Source organism: Schistosoma mansoni, chromosome 1 (assembly GCF_000237925.1).
Source record: "Schistosoma mansoni strain Puerto Rico chromosome 1, complete genome".
In the NCBI taxonomy this organism is placed as follows: Eukaryota; Metazoa; Platyhelminthes; class Trematoda; order Strigeidida; family Schistosomatidae; genus Schistosoma; species Schistosoma mansoni.
The window spans coordinates 60,039,100-60,056,240 of record NC_031495.1 but is presented as its reverse complement, the minus strand read 5'-3'; the positions used below and the strand labels follow the sequence as shown (position 1 = coordinate 60,056,240).

The following is a 17,141-nucleotide window of genomic DNA, read 5'->3' as shown; positions in this document are numbered from 1 at the left end:
TGTACTTCCCTTGGTTACAACTTATGCTCTCCCCTGATAATCACATGAGCAGCATTCATTAATCATATTTTCGTTAAGTTTGATTTTGCCAAAAGTGTTGTACGACATCATACCACTTATATCTGCAGCACCTAAGCTTTGTTGATTTCAACAACTTATAATTACTCAAGTCCATAAAATTAAATTACGATATTATCCCAAATTCAATATTTTCGTCTTACTTGTATGCACCATCAACCGGTATGTATGAATATGAATAATTGGTTTATTGAACTTCAGAGCATTGGGTCCAGAGTATGTCTCTCACAGGTGTACTCACGTTTAACGGACTGCCGTCAGCTATCTTTCGTAAATTCACATCAGTATTTTTACGTATTAATTGAATTTTTGAAAACTTCATGTGTGTAGAGGGAAGAAACCGCTGAAAATCCCTTCAAGGCATTTCATTCAGCAGTATTGCCACTAGTTTGTTACTTCTCCTTGTCCTGTATTTTATCCTTTGTTCAGGTCTCTTTTTAACCACACATTATGTCCCTCAGTCTTCCTTGTTGGCACTCTAGTCATTTGACCTCGGTAAAGGCTTTACCTTTTATTACTTAGTTTACTACCGCATGCTGCCGGGCCATTGTTAATAAAGCCGTGTTTGATGAAACCCAAGGTCAGAGTGTGGCTCGTTGAATGACTTAACCTCTGATTGTCTGCTCGGAAAGGTTGCTAGAACCCTTGCAGATAGACATCTGATCCCATCTTGTTGTGAATATTTTTATTGATTCTCAGTTATCGAACCCCTGTTTGTTGACTCTTCCTTTCGTCTTTTAACGAGTTAATTTGTGTTAGAGAAACGCTTGACTGTACCAATTTATGTATTTTATACTTTTAATATAATCTATTCTCTTTCTTAAATTAGAACTGCTTGAACCGAACATAGAGTCTGTGATTTCATCTAATCTAATATGAGTCATACATGAACGCTCCGTACGCCGTACAGAAGAATGCAGCCTGGTTTAACCGAATAAATTTTGGTCTGTTAGATTTACGTTTAAACCGAATATTGAAATTTCGGTCGTTACATTGTATGCTTGTAGTAGTACTAAATCTTATTACGGTTAAGCAATAACAGGGTCGAGAAAATCCCCCCCTAACTAAATAAACCGTATCAAATTTGACAAATCGACTGGAACGATGTTTGGGACACTTACAATCCGCGATTATACTTCTGGTAATTCGCTAATGCGACTGTAAATTAACACATATGGACAGCATACCGGTATAAACGCTGACTGACCTTTTATTTGCACCAAAGATAATAACGATATCGACATTGACACAATAGTGATTGTTCTTCAATTTCCAAACACAAAGTACTTATACTACCCAAAAGTTAGGCTATTAACCAACGGTTATTACCAAGCATCTTAATATGGCTTCTTAAAATACCTATATACCAAATCACTGTTCATTACGATAATCCCACTTCGTTTAACTCGTAAACGATATTCACATAGATTGTCATCGTAAGCCTATTCAGAATTAAACCGAACATTTTGGAAATATTACACGTATTTCCTGATCAGTTTATCAATACGCGGAGGATTCTTATTACTCACTTGATGAACTTCGGCGTGCGAATATCTCACTAGATTTGCTATTGAACCAACGTCACATTGATTCTGTTTTGAGAGTCGTGTAGTGGTCACACTATGTAACCTCTTGCTTTTTGTATGGAACATATTACTCTCTTTCTAGCTTAAATGTGTTCCTCGGAAGTTCTGAAAGTCATATTGCTGGTTGTCGCGTAGGACGAGTCAGTGTAGACTCTTGTATAACTTCCACATAAGGTCTGATAGATTAAGCAGTCGCATATTAACAAATCTACAATTCCGGGATGAGGCCTATTATTATAGTAGCAAAGGCAAATATACCGATGAGCTAGACCATAATTTCACAACCTCACTGCTAATATCTAATATCGACTACTATTTCGTCGTATCCAGCTACTACAGCTAGTTTGATGACCGTACAACACAAACAACGTCAATACAGTAAGATACTAGTAAGGGGAAGTACAAGTAACAGAGTGGGACTACTGTGGTATAGCCCAGTCCATTGCGTTTCATTAACGGATTCGCGTTGGTTGTTCTTGACTTTGGCGAGGATCGGTCCTACTAAATTCGTGATTTGCAGTTAACAAACCTCACGCCTGGCAGTTCGACAACTGTTTATTCTAGAAATCCTACTGCTCTGAAGCAAACACATATTCCAAGACATACAAACCAACATATAACAATTGAATGACTAGTTCAGTGGCTGAAATACCAGCCATTGGGCATTAACAAATACCTAGTACGGTACTGAGACAACGGTAAGCGAGCCCAAAGAAATCATTCGGTTTATATAGGCTCGTCAAAATGATATTGAGTATTGAAAATTTGATAAGGTCGTTCGGAATCGTTTGTAGGTCACTCTCTGATTTAAAAACTGTGGAGCTCATTGATTCCCGTTCTCTCAGTTTCGCTATCTCCACTAACGCCCCCATTTCTAATTACTTGCCAAACTATCAGATTCTATAATTTGTATCCATTCCAGGTCTCTTACTCAGTCGTGTGGATATAAACAATATATTTCTCTTTATAGAAGGCGTACAGACAACGCACTATCTAAATTCAAACATCCAAGTGAAAACTTATAGCGATGTCCTTTTCTACCATTAAGAAACACATAGCACGATGTAATCAGGTAAAAGATTTTGGTTTATCCCTGGAGTTCGTTTGACAGTTTTTGTCCGAAAAATTGGGAGCTACCAAGGGGATGGACAAGGGTCCTGATTACAAACAACTTACACAGGTTGGTTCAAAACACTTCAGTACCATTGTAACTGGGTTTTCGGTAAACTTTTCGGGGAAACGTACACGCAAATTATTACTATCCTTGCAAACTGGAATGTGGTTGTACGATGATGGTCGTTTATCGCCATCATAATGTATGAAAAGTGATTGAAGACTAGAACTTTCATCTATACCGTATTGAACGAAAAATTGGACTCACTGTTGGACTTACCACATAGAACTGAGTCCTGACTTAATATTGAGTTCTCATCAGCCACCTACAACCTCTAGTATTTAGAATCCACAATTATAAAATGACACATATGCTTAGTTGGAGGTTGTGTTAAATAAGAAAAAGAATTGCCTTCGATTTTCTAATTATCTTCTCAAGAGCGTTTGGTCAAGAAAAATGCCTTGAGTGGCACTATCTGTAAGTATCTCTTGGTTGATGCTTTTGAATATTTCAAGATGACTGATGGAAAGCCAAGCTCCTGTTTTCCAAAGCCTACTAAGGCTATTACTATCATTTGTATGAGTATTTCCAACCTGTTTTCTAATCATGACTTTTAAATATTACTGATTGTAAGCAGCTCATGAGAACCTAACGAAATAGAATAAGCTCGTGTTTAGATATTTGTTTTTGTTTCCCCCAAAATGGCAAAGGAAACTATGTGTACAACATATTATCGAGTTAATTTCTGTCGCCCCACACGGCTCATTTCAAGTCAGTAACATCAGTCTGATGACATGTGTAGGTTTAGATACTCTAGTAAGAGAATATGTCAAGACTTCTTGGCGGACGAAGTCAAATTCAGTTTCAGTTTGGAAAGGACAGGAGGCTTGATGGCCTGTGTCAGTCCTGGCAATGATGGTCTCTCAGCTGATCCAACTTTCTTTTGAAGGAGTCGACGGATGGAGCCTCAACCACGTGCTGAGGTAATGAATTCCACTCGTTGATTATTCGATGGGAAAGTCGGTAGTCAGCTGACAAGTAATTCGTTCTGGGCTTGTGAACTTTTTTGGAGTGTCCTCGTAGATTTTCTGTTTTGGAAGACAAGAAAAATGAGGGCATATCAGGTGCAAATTTGTCATTAAGCAATTTGAAAACTGTAATCAAGTCGCCTCTGATTCTTCTATATGACAGCGGGAATAGGTTTAGCTTGGTCAGTCTAATACCATACGGGAGCTTCGCTATTCCGGGAATCAGCCTAGTTGCTGTTCTCTGAACCCTTCCCAAGAGTTCACTGTCTTTTTTTAGGCAGGGGCTAGCTGCTTGTATGCAGTACTCAAGTTTAGGGCGTACGAACACTGTATACAAAGTCAGAAACGTTTTAGCGTCAAGATGCCTAAAAGCCCTGCGTATGGACCATAAAGTCCTAAAACCTTTGGCGGCTATTGCACGGCAGTGTGCAGTAGTCTTTAAGTCTTGACTAACGATGACGCCTAAGTTATTGTGTGCCTGGACAATAGGTAACTCAGTGTTATTCATTGTGTATGTATCTGTACTTTGGTGGCCAATATGCATCACAATACACTTGGAAGTGTTTATCGGCAATTGCCAGGTTTGGGACCATTCAGATAATCTTTCCAGGTCATTTTGAAGTCCTAAGCTATCGCCCTTGCTTTGTATCGCTCTCCATATCTTGACATCATCAGCGTAGAGTAAGACCGATGACGATATTAGACGAGGGAGGTCATTTATGTACAGGAGGAATAACACTGGCCCCAAAACTGTACCCTGGGGGACTCCACTAAGCACAGTTTCCCAGCTAGACAACTTGGAGTTCACCCTTACTCTTTGTTGACGCCCAACTAGGAAGTCTTTTATCCACATCAATAGATTGCTTCCAATCCCGACATTCCTTAGCTTATATAACAGCCGGTTATGCGGAACTTTGTCGAAAGCTTTGCTGAAATCGATGTAAGCTACGTCTATAGGTAACTTTTGGTCCTTAAGAGCGCACCAGCTTTCACGAGCGACTAATAAGTTTGTGAGACAAGAGTAACCTGTTCTAAAACCATGCTGCTTTTCGGAGAGGATCCGGTGTTCATCGAGATACTTTAACGGCTCCTTCCGAATAATCTTTTCTAAGATTTTAACAACCACACTAGTTAGGCTAATTGGTCGGTAATTCTCAGGCTTATGTTTTGTACCTGTTTTGAAGACTGGACTTACTATGGCGTTCTTCCAGTCTTTTGGTAGACGACCCTGGGTTACGGATAGATTAAAACATACACTTAAAGGGTTCGCAACAAAGTTAGCTAATTCCTTTAGTAACCTAGGATGCAGTTCATCGGGTCCAGTGGATTTACCTATGTCAAGCTTAACTAGCAGACTAAGGACATCGAGTTCTTTAATGGTCACGCTGTCCAGTGTTTGTGTGGGGGGATTTTCATGGACTGGTGAGAAGGGTGTTTCTATGGTGTATACATCGCTAAAGTATTTAGAGAATACTTGAGCTTTGCCAAAGTCGTCCTCCACTAGTGATGAGACAGTACTGTCTCCCCATAGTGAAGGAACATTTCTTCTTCTTTTTGTCCTTTGGTTTATATACGAATACAAGCGTTTAGGGCATTCTATGGATTCCCTAACGATTTTCTCTTCGTACAGCTTTCTGGCCTTACGGAGGGTCGAGGCACAGGTATTTCGAGCCTTTTGATACTGAGATTTTGCCTTGTCAGTCCCCAGTAACCTAAATCTGTCCCACATTTTCCTTCTTTTACGGAGAAGGATGCGAACCTCCCTACTGAACCACGGTGGGGAGTTTCTCGGTCTCTTAGGTGTAGTCCAAGGGATGTGGGGGGCGGTAACTTTTAAGTATAAATTCCGGAATACGTCCCAAGCCGTTTCGACTGATGACTCTGGGTCTATTTTCCAATCTACTGATGATGCTGATTTCATGATGTCTGGTATGTTTGCTTTCCAGACGTTAGGTCTGGATTGAGCTGAGGCGTGCTCGTGATCGACAGTTATATGGAGGTCAAAGCTTAAAACTGCATGATCACTTTTGCCTAGGGGTGGCATGTAATCCAGGTTTGCAACGTCATCCTCATAATGAGTCAATATAAGATCTAGTAAGGATGATGCAGAACCTGGGTCGTACCTAGTTGCTTCCTTCACGTGTTGCACTAGGGCACATGTGATTACCGCATCAACTAGTTCCTGTTCGAAGGAATTTGCTGACGATTCAGTCCGCAGGTTTCCCCAGTCCACCATGGGTGCATTGAAGTCCCCTAGGATTAGACATCGATCACTTCGTGATAAAGTGTTGAGACTGCTTAGCAGGACCTCGTTTACCTCACAGCTTGGACTGCGATAGATCAAACTAAGCAGCAACTCTTGTCTCCTGCATTTCAGGCGGCAGCAAACTAATTCATACGTCCCACTCTCATGGGATACACTGTCGATAATGGTGAATGGAATAGCATTCCTAATGAATAGAGCTACTCCCCCTCCTTTACGCGTTTGTATTCTATCGGCCCTTACTAAAGTAAAACCCTCGAAATCAAGTTCCCTACTATCTATAGACGGCGTCAGCCATGTTTCTGTGACTGCGATTATGTCTGGCCTAGTTGAGTCAATCTGTACACCTAGTTCCGGTAGCTTATTGAGTAAGCTCCGGGCATTGATATAACAGATCCGAAGCTTATTTAGGTGGCCTCGTGCTTCACCCAGAGTGGCTTCGGCATCATCCTCTGTCAAGGCCGCACAACCCGAAAATTTACAATTTTCAGGTCTTTTTCGCCAGCGTTTAATCTGAGCTGTAGTTCTTTTTCGGCTTCCCGTCTTTTTACACGGTCCGCCAACGGTAAGTCCTTACGGAGAAAAACTCGTGAACCCTTTAATTTGTGTCCATTTTCTAAGATTAAGTCGCGTTCGTTTGGGGATTTGAAAACGACTTTGAGTAGTCTAGACTGATTTGGCTTCAGATGCGCTAGGTTTCCTAGTCTATACACCTTTAGCAAGGTGATTCCGGAGATGTTTTGGGGCATAACTTGGTTGAGTAGTTGTTTTATCAACACAATGTCATGCTCAAAACGAGCTTTCGGTTCTAAGCTGTCACTCTCCTTGACTCTATGGAAAATGACTGATCTGTCGCTGTGATCAGACCTCGGCTTGTCGACCCTTTTGGTGGGGGTAGGATTCCCTTTTACGTCATTTTGCCGTTTTCTCCTTACGACCCGTACCCAATCGCCAACGTTCTTTGGAGTAGTAACCACAGTCGCGTCAGGCGTACTGTGGGATTCCGGAAGGTTCAGGACGACTTGGGAGGTTGGGTCATCTTTCGCGCTGGAAACCGATCGAGCCTTGCGATTTTGGGTTCCGGATGTTCCCTTTTGGGTACCATTTTTGATACGAGGGACAGAAGAAACTTTTTTGCGCGAGTTTCTGGTTGTGACAGACCTCTTTGGAGGATGTTCTTCCTCCTTTGGACAGTGTGGGTCAGCATTTTTTGGACTCACTTGGGCCTGCCTTATGTCAATCTGCGTGTCGACAGATTGAGTTCTGACTGATGTGTCCCGACCGCGCTTGCCGAGACACTTTTTCGCGGCATTTACTATTGAGATGGCCTCGGTTAACAGGCTATTTGCATCCAAACAGCACTGTTGACATAGCCATATGCATCCATTTTTACTGAACCGCTTGAAAGCTGCAGGCGTTAGATTCGTGCAAACTTCGTGGTACCAACCTTTGCACTCATCACACTGCATGCCGCTGTCAACGGGATATCGACATCCTGGGCGGTGGCAAATGCTTTTGTTGCATCTTCCAGTCTTTTTTTAGGATGAGAAAGTGAGTTTTGACTAAAAGTAGAAAAAAACTATAAATAGTTAGGACCAAAGTACTAACAGATACAATAGAAAAACAAGGTACTCTGGAGTACCGACGATAAAACTGTTTAGGATACCAAAAATGATACTCTAGTCGAATACTTTAACTGAAAGAAATTCAATCAAAGTATAAAAACAGTAGTCTTGATACGTTAATAACGATCAAAACAATAGGATTTACTCAACGAGGAAAAATACCACTGTCCTTTTTAAATAGCGCGCTCAAAAATACTGAATCTAGTTTAGGAAACATGACTCCTGTCAGTCGTCGCTGTATATACCTGGAGTAAAAGTTCTGTAATTTTCTTTCACTCACAAAAACTCACCGTCATTCAATATCACCAATATTTAACCGATTTTGGTTCAAAATTGTCAGGAAACATTGATTCATAGAAAACCCTCTCAGGTGACAATTCAGAAAATAGAAGTATTGAAAGTTTGGAGGTTCAGATCCTCGACTACTTCGTCATGTTTTCGAAACCTATCCATTGTACTGTGGTTAAAACGGCTAGTTAATCTCAAGGCAATATATTTGACTCCAGATTCAATAAAACAGCTTGTAAATAGTTAGTTAAGGTGTTCATGATTGTTTGTGAGAATACATAAACATGCAGTTCAGATTTTCACAACTGAAAATTCCCACATACCCCGGATAGTATTCAGCAAAAAACATGAATGGAAGTCTAATTTAAATGCACGAGTAGTTCATTTGGTTGCGATGTTTTTTGTACCTTTCTTAATGGTACACTTTCCCCAGAATAGTTGAGTAGATTTAATTTATTGCCATTTTTAAAGGTTTTGGTGTCAGTCAACTTATTAGTAGTGAATTCGACTTCTGCTTAATCAGGTTTCGGTAGTACGAATCATAATTTATTTTGATCTCTCAGTAATACTCGGTGACATACTTTTTATGTGTTACATCAAACAGGTTTATGTAAGCTAATTTCAGCATTAACTAGCGTTATTTGGAACGAACAGAATGGGAACTGTGTTTAGCTTTGATCATGTTTTTAGGTCGGTTTCTTAAGCACCGTTTTTCCTAGCTATAGCATCTTAAACAAAGTTTGGGTTGGCTGGGTTTGACGGTATCAGATATTCAAGTGCGACGGATGTATCACGTCATATCTGATCAAATTACTATTTTTGTATTCAAATTAAAATCCATAGATAACAAATAACCTTTTGCAGAAACCTAGTTACTGAGGTTCACTTGAACATTAATTGTGTCGTATGTGTATATGTAACATCTCATCACTACGATTATTTTTGATTAGCACTTTATAAGTGTCCCATATCGAGTTGGTGCTATCACTTATTCAAAATAGAATTCGTGCATAAACAGTTGTTGTTTCTGTTACTAAAACCTCGTAAAGCATTCTATTTTTGCTTCCGGTTCTCGTTTAAACAAAACATGGACGACTTTCATCACTAATATACCATTGTTTTAATTTGCAGCTTTCGTCATTTACTTAATGCATCGAATCGGGCTGTGACTAAACGTGGAGGCTGTACTTTGCTTGCCATATTAGACATTACTGTTTTATATCATTGGATTACTATTCCTTGTAGAATGGAATCAGTGAACATACTTTTGGTCCTATGTAAGCGTTTCGTCTCATACTTGACTCCCTTTTTTAATTTCAAACAGCTTATGGACTCTTACAAAGCTTTTTATGAAGATATACAAAAGCGGGTTATTGACTGTTTAGAACCTAACCCTAATGCGCGAAAACGAGCATGGGCCAATGCTGCTGTAAATAAAATTCAGGGAACCACAAGCAATGATAGTTATCCTCATGCCGAGAAGATTCTTTCTGACTGCTTTCTGGAGTACGGAAGACAATTGAGTCAGCAATCCGATTTGAGTAAGTTTTGATGTTTTGGAAATGCTGTTTTTGCTAATATTTACGTCTTCTCTCAATTACTGTTTTCAGTGTATCGTATTTTACGCAACTTTAATACTTTGTATCATTAGCTTGGTAATGGGCAAATCTGGACAGTACAAGTACTCTCAACTAGAAATGAATATTCAGTTTACACCTAATAACTTGTAAACAACAGTTTGCGTTGACAAGTATTTATACTTCTGTAACGGTTTTGTAGCTTGATCACTTATAAAGGTGTTAAATATTTCTCTAAAACTTTCTGTAAACTACTTTAGTCATACTTTCAGTGACATGAAATAGCTTTCACATATTAAATGTATCCAGTAGCCCAATTCCAAAACCTCCGCCTCAGTACAAAAGTGAATTGGATTATTGGGTATCTTAGGTCACTATTATGAACCTCATTCCATCTACTTCATAACACAATAGACTAAATTGACTATAACTTGTGGTCTGGTAATCCGATTGACTATCGACCAGTCGTTTACAAGCTTAGGCTAAGTTTAAATAGGTACGAAGCATTGTTTGTTGCTATTTAATAGTTAGGGTTCATGGCACAATACACTAATATGGATAAAAATACCATATTGTATTGCGTTTACACTAAACTGTGTGTCCTGTATTTTTCTGAATGGTTTTATACAACTACATTTCCAGAATATGTTTCTCACTGGTTACTGGTAGAAAGTGTAATACTATCTCGCATTGATTTCTGTGTGTTTTGCCCTGTTTTTCTAATAATACCACTAAGGTCTGGCACTTACACAATGTGGAGAAGCATACAATAAAATTGTTGAATCAAAAAATCAATCAGTAGATGAAACAAAATCTGGCTATTTAAAACTGATTTCTGAGAAGTTACATCGAGATATCAGGAAAATATCGGTAGGTTTTTAAAGCTTATTCATATTTACTTTTGTAATTGAGTAAATGATATATACACTCTTGTAACCGTTCAACGCTTCTTGTTTTCGGTATTCATACGTGATAGTAGTTATTTTTGTTGTACTAAAGATTGTAAATACCTCTTTAATTTGTCTTTTTTCTCTTGTTGTAATACTTTATCTACTTGGATCATCAAGAGGAAGTTTCAAAATGTTTAGGATTATATGCTCAGAGTTAAAAGTCACTGTATTGGGAACAGTTTACGAAGTCAATGGACGGTATATTTAGTCGGATCAAGCCATACAGTGTGGTAGTGAGAGGCCTTACCAACAAGCTATTTGATTCGAATCTGACTACTTGTGGAACTGGGACGTTTACAGTAATTGATCACTAAATGATAACCAGTACCATATTTTTACCCAATATTTATTATTGGTTGAAGTGTATCAGTCAAGTTTTAATGTGACGTATTGCACAACAATTACATTTGATAACTCCTGTATATCGTATGGGAGCACCTTTAAGTTCACGTTCGAACATTGCTTAACTTTATTTTCAACAATCGGGGACTCACTAACTTTCGCAATAAATATTACTCGTGTAATGAACGGAAACACAGATGGAGACAACCAAATGTATTTCAACACAAAATTACAGAATCTTTTAGTAAAATATGAGGACCATATGGCAAATTCTTCACTTGCAAAATGTCAATCAATTGTCTCAGACTTAACTGACTCTTCTTTTCCACACCAATCACTCTCCGTTCTTTTTCTCTTCTCTTCCATCTTAACCTTCTGCCGTTAAGAATTCCGCTTTCGATTGCTGATACATACTACTTATATCTATCGACATCAGTAGCATACATCACACTCATAGCTGAATAAATAAGCCTCTGTACTTGGTTACTGTGTTAATTTCATAGGGATCATTGGTAGTTTTATTTTTAGAAACTTAACTCAGCTTTCTATTATTGTACGGCTAACACGTTCAAAAACTTCACTATGGTTATTACAATTAAACATTCCGAAAGGTTAGATTCAACTGAAAAGTGTGCTGATTTTCTTTTGGCTAATAAAATTAAGTCTTATCGAATTACTTCACTTTACGTTATTGTTTATAAATCTTGTTGAAAGTTATGCTAACGCTATATTAAGATTTAATCGTTATACGTTCCGTTGTTGTTGTTGTTGTTGTTGTTGTGAATTATACTTTTAATTTTTGTTTATAGGCACTTCGAAAAAAGGTTGAAAATAAACGATTAACGCTCGCTCATAGAAAAAATGTTCTAGAAAGAAGTGAGTAACATTAGGAATCATACATAAAAATACGCTTTTCATTTCTTTACAATAATTAGTGACATATTTTTTTTCAATTTTGATTCATGGCATCACATTATTTCACACATCTATTTGGATTGTGTTTAAGATCTCACTTTGTAAATAAATAATACGATAAATTAAAAACAAATTGATATATCTTATTCATATAACGTAACCGATTATAGTAATCTGATTAGCAGATAGATTTGGCAAACTGTCTCATAAATAATTTTTTTTGCGTGATAGCATAAAAGTTACAAACCAGTTAGTTGTCAGAGTCAATTGTCAATCCTATAAACTCACACTATAATTTATAGCCAGTTTTTATTGCTCTCCTTAATTGGATTTTAGTTTCGCTATTCTTTATCCTCTGTTGGGATTTAGTCAGTATGTATCAGATTGTATCTTACAATTTTTAGTTTTTTCGTTTGCGTAATTGTTCACTTGTTTACTTTACTTCTTTTTGTTTCCCTATGACTGTTTTGATGTAAAGAATGAACGCGAGACTCAATACACAATTCCACCAGGAGTTTTTGTTTGGACTTATCGGTTTATCCATACTTATGAGGAAATATGGAATCCGTACATTTGAAGCAGACGTTTCGTAGGTCTCTAAGAGTTGTTGCTACTAAGTTGTAACTTTATTCTCACAACGTCTGACCTATCACTTGAATATCACACCTACGATAGATCCTAAATAGATAGTTCTAAAGGATATGCCGAAAAATGTAAGAATGTTCTCACATTTTCCCCTATATTGTCATCGGCTGGAGTGCAGAACAAACCGTTTGTTTTATTTTTTCAATGGTTCAAGGTTCGGTCAAGTCACTAAGGTTCATATTACAAGCTGGTTGGTATATTTCTGTTATTCCGACTCATCGTGTTAGCCCCCCAATTTCACTATCGATCTCACTAAAACCACTTGAATAACATGATGGATGAGCTAGTAGTTTTAAATTTGTTAATTACAATCTTAACTTGCTTAATGTTTCAGACTGAGTTGATCTTGAATTTCGGCTCTCAAAATGATTGACGTTTCCATGCCATACTTGAAACATTAACCGGTTTTATTTCATAGGTTCATTGCTTTAGTCATTGTATCACTTGAAATTGTAATGTTTCTTGAAATAAACTCACTATAAAAAGTCATTATCGCTGTACTATTTAGTGTCCGATTAATTCCTTGTTTAAACATAATTTATTATTACTGGTTAAGTGTTGTTGTTTTGAATAGATTTTAATCCTTAACATAGTTACAAGGCAGGTATACATGTTGATCCTTTTTAAATTATTTATCTGTAAAAATATGGCTCTGAAATTTATGTATCTAAAACATAATCTAGATGCGTTCACAAGTGAGTGCTTTAATGCCTTATTATTCATCACCGTGATTTATGATCATTGCGCTCACTTATTTTCTATTCGCTGGTGTGTAAATTCATATACTTATGACTTTAATACATTTATTCGGTTATCTTTCCTAATTATAGATTTCATTTCACACATTAATAAGAATTTTCATATTCATTAAGCTAACTTAATTGTTTAACGAGTTATAAATGTAGTTTAGAAACGCTTGCTCAAATTGTTATTTGTTTTTTGAGCATTTGGTTAATTTCATAATATTTTTCATTGTAAGTTAACACTGTTTTCAGAACTGGTTTAAATCAATCTCTTAGAAGTAAAGTGGTCGGGCTCTATTGACCTTCAAAGTCTCATCAGGTCTAGTGAGTTAGTAGTAGCTGAGGATGTCTAGAGACGAATTTGAAAGATCCCATCGGGTTTCACGAGCTTACACCATTTGTAGTGCATGTGAGGTATTCATTTATTTATCAAAAAGCGATTACTCAGAGCTCTATTTAACTTTGTGACTGTGAAACGTGATTTTTAAAGGCAGATAAAGTGTTTAGGTCATTATTAGCATATCGTATATGTCTCCGAAGCGTTGCTCATGTATGATGGACCAATCGAATGAGTGATATCGGGGTTTAAGTGGGACACTAGGTAAAAGTCCTAAATTGATCGTTAATGCAGTTAACCTCCATCAACCAAAGTGTATGCACATGCGCTGCCACCTTTTGCCTTGACATGGAATGGTGAGTGGCCTAGAAGCTTGGGGTGGTCTAACTAATCATAACATAAGTTCATAAGGTTACTTAACCTTGATCTAAGCCATACGATGGAGACACATCTAATGATCTAGACCTACTCCATAATTGTGATCTATTGTCTGAGACATTATGTGACAGCTGAAAATCTTAAGCGATTTATCTTTCCCCTAGATTGTTAAGTCTAATGTTATTTTATAATTCTATTCTGCGAATTCATTTTGTTTATGTTTATTCTTTCTTACTACCATTGATACGTCAAATGAAATTGTGGGATTAATTATTAGAATAAATATGGTTAACATGGGGTGAGAGAGATAATAATGCAATTGCAAATGAGGAATCACGTAATATGTATAATAATACGAATCGGGTACAAATTAGTAAATAGGGGTGGATGCTGAATAAATTTCTCGGTGTTTGCAAGTGTTATGATGATAATGATAACAATGTTAAGATTTGTGAATAAGTTCAAGCTATGAAAATGAACATCAATCAAATTGCGACACCATATTATAAAAATGATTATTAACTGAATAATCCAGAAGTTGACCAACGGTAAAAGGAGAGGTCGGACGTCTTCTATACGCAAAGCTCCGGCATTTTTATTCGAATAGCTATTGCTTCAGGCGTCTGAAGGATTCTTAGTTTGACGAATTTAGACAGATTGCTGTTAACACGATATATTATTGTGAATGATTGCTCTCGTGTGTACTCAATCAGCCAAAACCGAGCTGTTAACAGTTTTAACCAAACCTTTGCTTAGCCACACTAGGAGGTGCTCACGAGCCCGAAAATACTAATTCCTAGAACACCTACTAATATAACTTGCTCCACATGAGCGGTTGAAATTATGAATACAGAAAGAGGTGGCTAGTCTAAGTAATTTATCTTTCAATCTCAAAGTGATCACCGAATTAGCAAAAAAAACAATTGTGTGTCCGTTCAATGCATAACTAGTGGTTTACATATTCATTTATGTAAATCAGTGAAGGAATTTTCAATAGTTACATTGAATAGTTGTCTATCCATATTTCAGTTCCCATGAAAGAATAGTCGAAGGCGGGTCTATGGGTTTCGAATTCAATCTGTTTGTAGATTTTTACTAATCACTTGTCATCTACTAATTAACAAATTTAACTGGTAGTGAAATTAATCAGTTTCTTAAAAAAATTTCCTCGAAAATTCTCACCTTATATATATGCACATACATATCCAACTCTATCCTGAGCAGTTCTTTCCAGTTACCATTCATCCTTTTCATGTCTACTTCCGATTCCCCACGCACTTTCTTCTCTGATATTCATCTTCTTTGTTTCCCTTCACGATTCCAAGTTAGCGCTTGCCTCATAATTAAGTGCAACGGTCTCTGTAATGTATGTCATATCAACCTCCAACATCCTTTCCTAATTTCCTCTTCACATCGAAGTTGGTTTGCTCTCTCTCTCATAGTAGGTTGTTGCTGATGGTATCCGACCAACAGACATTGAGTATGTTACGTAAACAATTATTTATAAATACTTGTACATGTTTGATGATGATTGTAGTCGTTCTCCAAGTTTCAGCTCTGTACAGTAGAACTGACTATCTTGACTTTCGTATTGAATATTCTCACTTTGATATTGGTTGAGAGACAGTTGTTTTGAGTTTCATATGTTGTTCAACTTCAGGAATGTTGTACTTACTTTGTGAATCCTTTCCCTTACATCTGCATCGGATCCTCCTTGTTCGTCGATGATGTTGTCCAGATAGGTAAGTGAAAGTTTCCACCTGTTCAAGCAGAGTTTCACCATCAAGTGTGATTGGTTTGTTTCGTGTTCTCTGTTATGTATTTGAGGATGTTGGTGTTTCCCTTTTGTATGTTGAGGAATCCTGATGCACAGGCTGCTGCTACACTGGCTGTCTTCACCGGGATTTGTTGGTGTGTATGAGTGTGAATGGCCAGATGGTCTGTCAGGTCCAAATTGTCTAGTTGATTCCGAACTGTCCATTGTGTTCCGTGCTTCCCCTCAGAATCGGGGATCTTTATAATCCAGTCAACTACCAGAAGAAAGACAGAGAGAAAGGGTAAGAATCTTTGTCTGCCTCCGGTTCTAATTTGGAATGCGTCTGTCAGCTGTCCTACACACACCACTTTGCAGTGTAATCCGTCGTATGAATTCCTTATGATATTGATGATCTTCCCAGCTACTCACTCCATAGGGTCGAAGAAGTTTCCATAAGGTTCTCCTATCCACTCTATCAAATGTTTTCGCATAGTCAATGAAGTTGATGTATAGTGACGAATCCCATTCAATTGATTCGGTCTTTGCACAACCGATCTTTACGGAATGCGATGTGTTGATCTTGAAGTTGGGCATCGACTGAGTCTTTCATCCTGTTGGACGACACTGTTGAAAACCTTTCCTGGTACTGATAGTAATGTGATGCCTGTATAGTTTTCACATTTGCTCGGATCTACTTTCCTTGGTATCTTGATGAGTTGCCCCTTTTATAGGTCTATTAAGTGTTTAAGTGTAAATTCATTGAAACATTTTAAATTACTTGTTTATACCAATATATTCCTTTGAATTTCATCATTATAATGTATTGTATTATTGTTTCCTCTTTTTTCCTTTTTTCATAATCTACACTGGAACTATAATTCGCAAAATAACAATAGCCAAAGCTCAACCAGATCAAGCATTTGAGGAGTCTAGAATTCAGTATGAAGACGCATTGGCTGCTAGTACAACAGCTATGTCGAACTTTTTAGATACTGAAGTGATTAAATTATTTTGCATTTATTTTTGCATATATATATGTTTATTTATCCTTTGTGTATTTGCTCATCTTTCCACCAATAGGTAGATATTCTTGTTGTCATGACACAATTAAAAAATAACTGACAATAAAAATTAACATGATCAGAATAATTAAGCAGTTGATCGATACAATGTGTATATGTGAACTAGTAACCAATATCATATTTAATCCTTTTTGTGCTGATCGATCATGTTCGGACTGTAGCAGCTAACGTATTGGATTCAACTTTGTGATAGAATTTATTAATATTGGATAGTTTTGAGGGATTAGTGAGAATCCATGTTACTGGTTTTGTCTCCATCATCGAGCTTGGTCAGTTTAGGATATACATATACTTTTGTTGTTTGTATTAATAAAAGTTTGCTTTGAATCCTACCTCAAGATTTGCTGAGGTCATCTTTCGTACATCACCTTGTTAAACTTCAATCATTTAAGGCTGATAGCATTGTCTTAACAGCCATTAATATTTGATTGCAG

At 37.4% G+C, this 17,141-nt stretch overlaps 1 protein-coding gene across 1 annotated transcript in view; it reads left to right on the top strand.

Annotated features, from left to right (window-relative positions):
• Positions 1–2,767: 2,767 nt before the first annotated feature.
• The window catches only part of Smp_122030 (sh3-containing grb2-like protein 1 (endophilin II)), a 34,261-nt gene continuing 19,887 nt past the window's right edge, over positions 2,768–17,141 (top strand). The window contains exons 1-5 of the mRNA XM_018795058.1: positions 2,768–2,844; positions 9,307–9,523; positions 10,296–10,429; positions 11,661–11,727; positions 16,522–16,622. Of these exons, the coding sequence (XP_018649408.1) occupies positions 2,809–2,844; positions 9,307–9,523; positions 10,296–10,429; positions 11,661–11,727; positions 16,522–16,622 (555 nt within the window). The 5' untranslated portion in view covers positions 2,768–2,808. The remainder of the gene's footprint in view (positions 2,845–9,306; positions 9,524–10,295; positions 10,430–11,660; positions 11,728–16,521; positions 16,623–17,141) is intronic.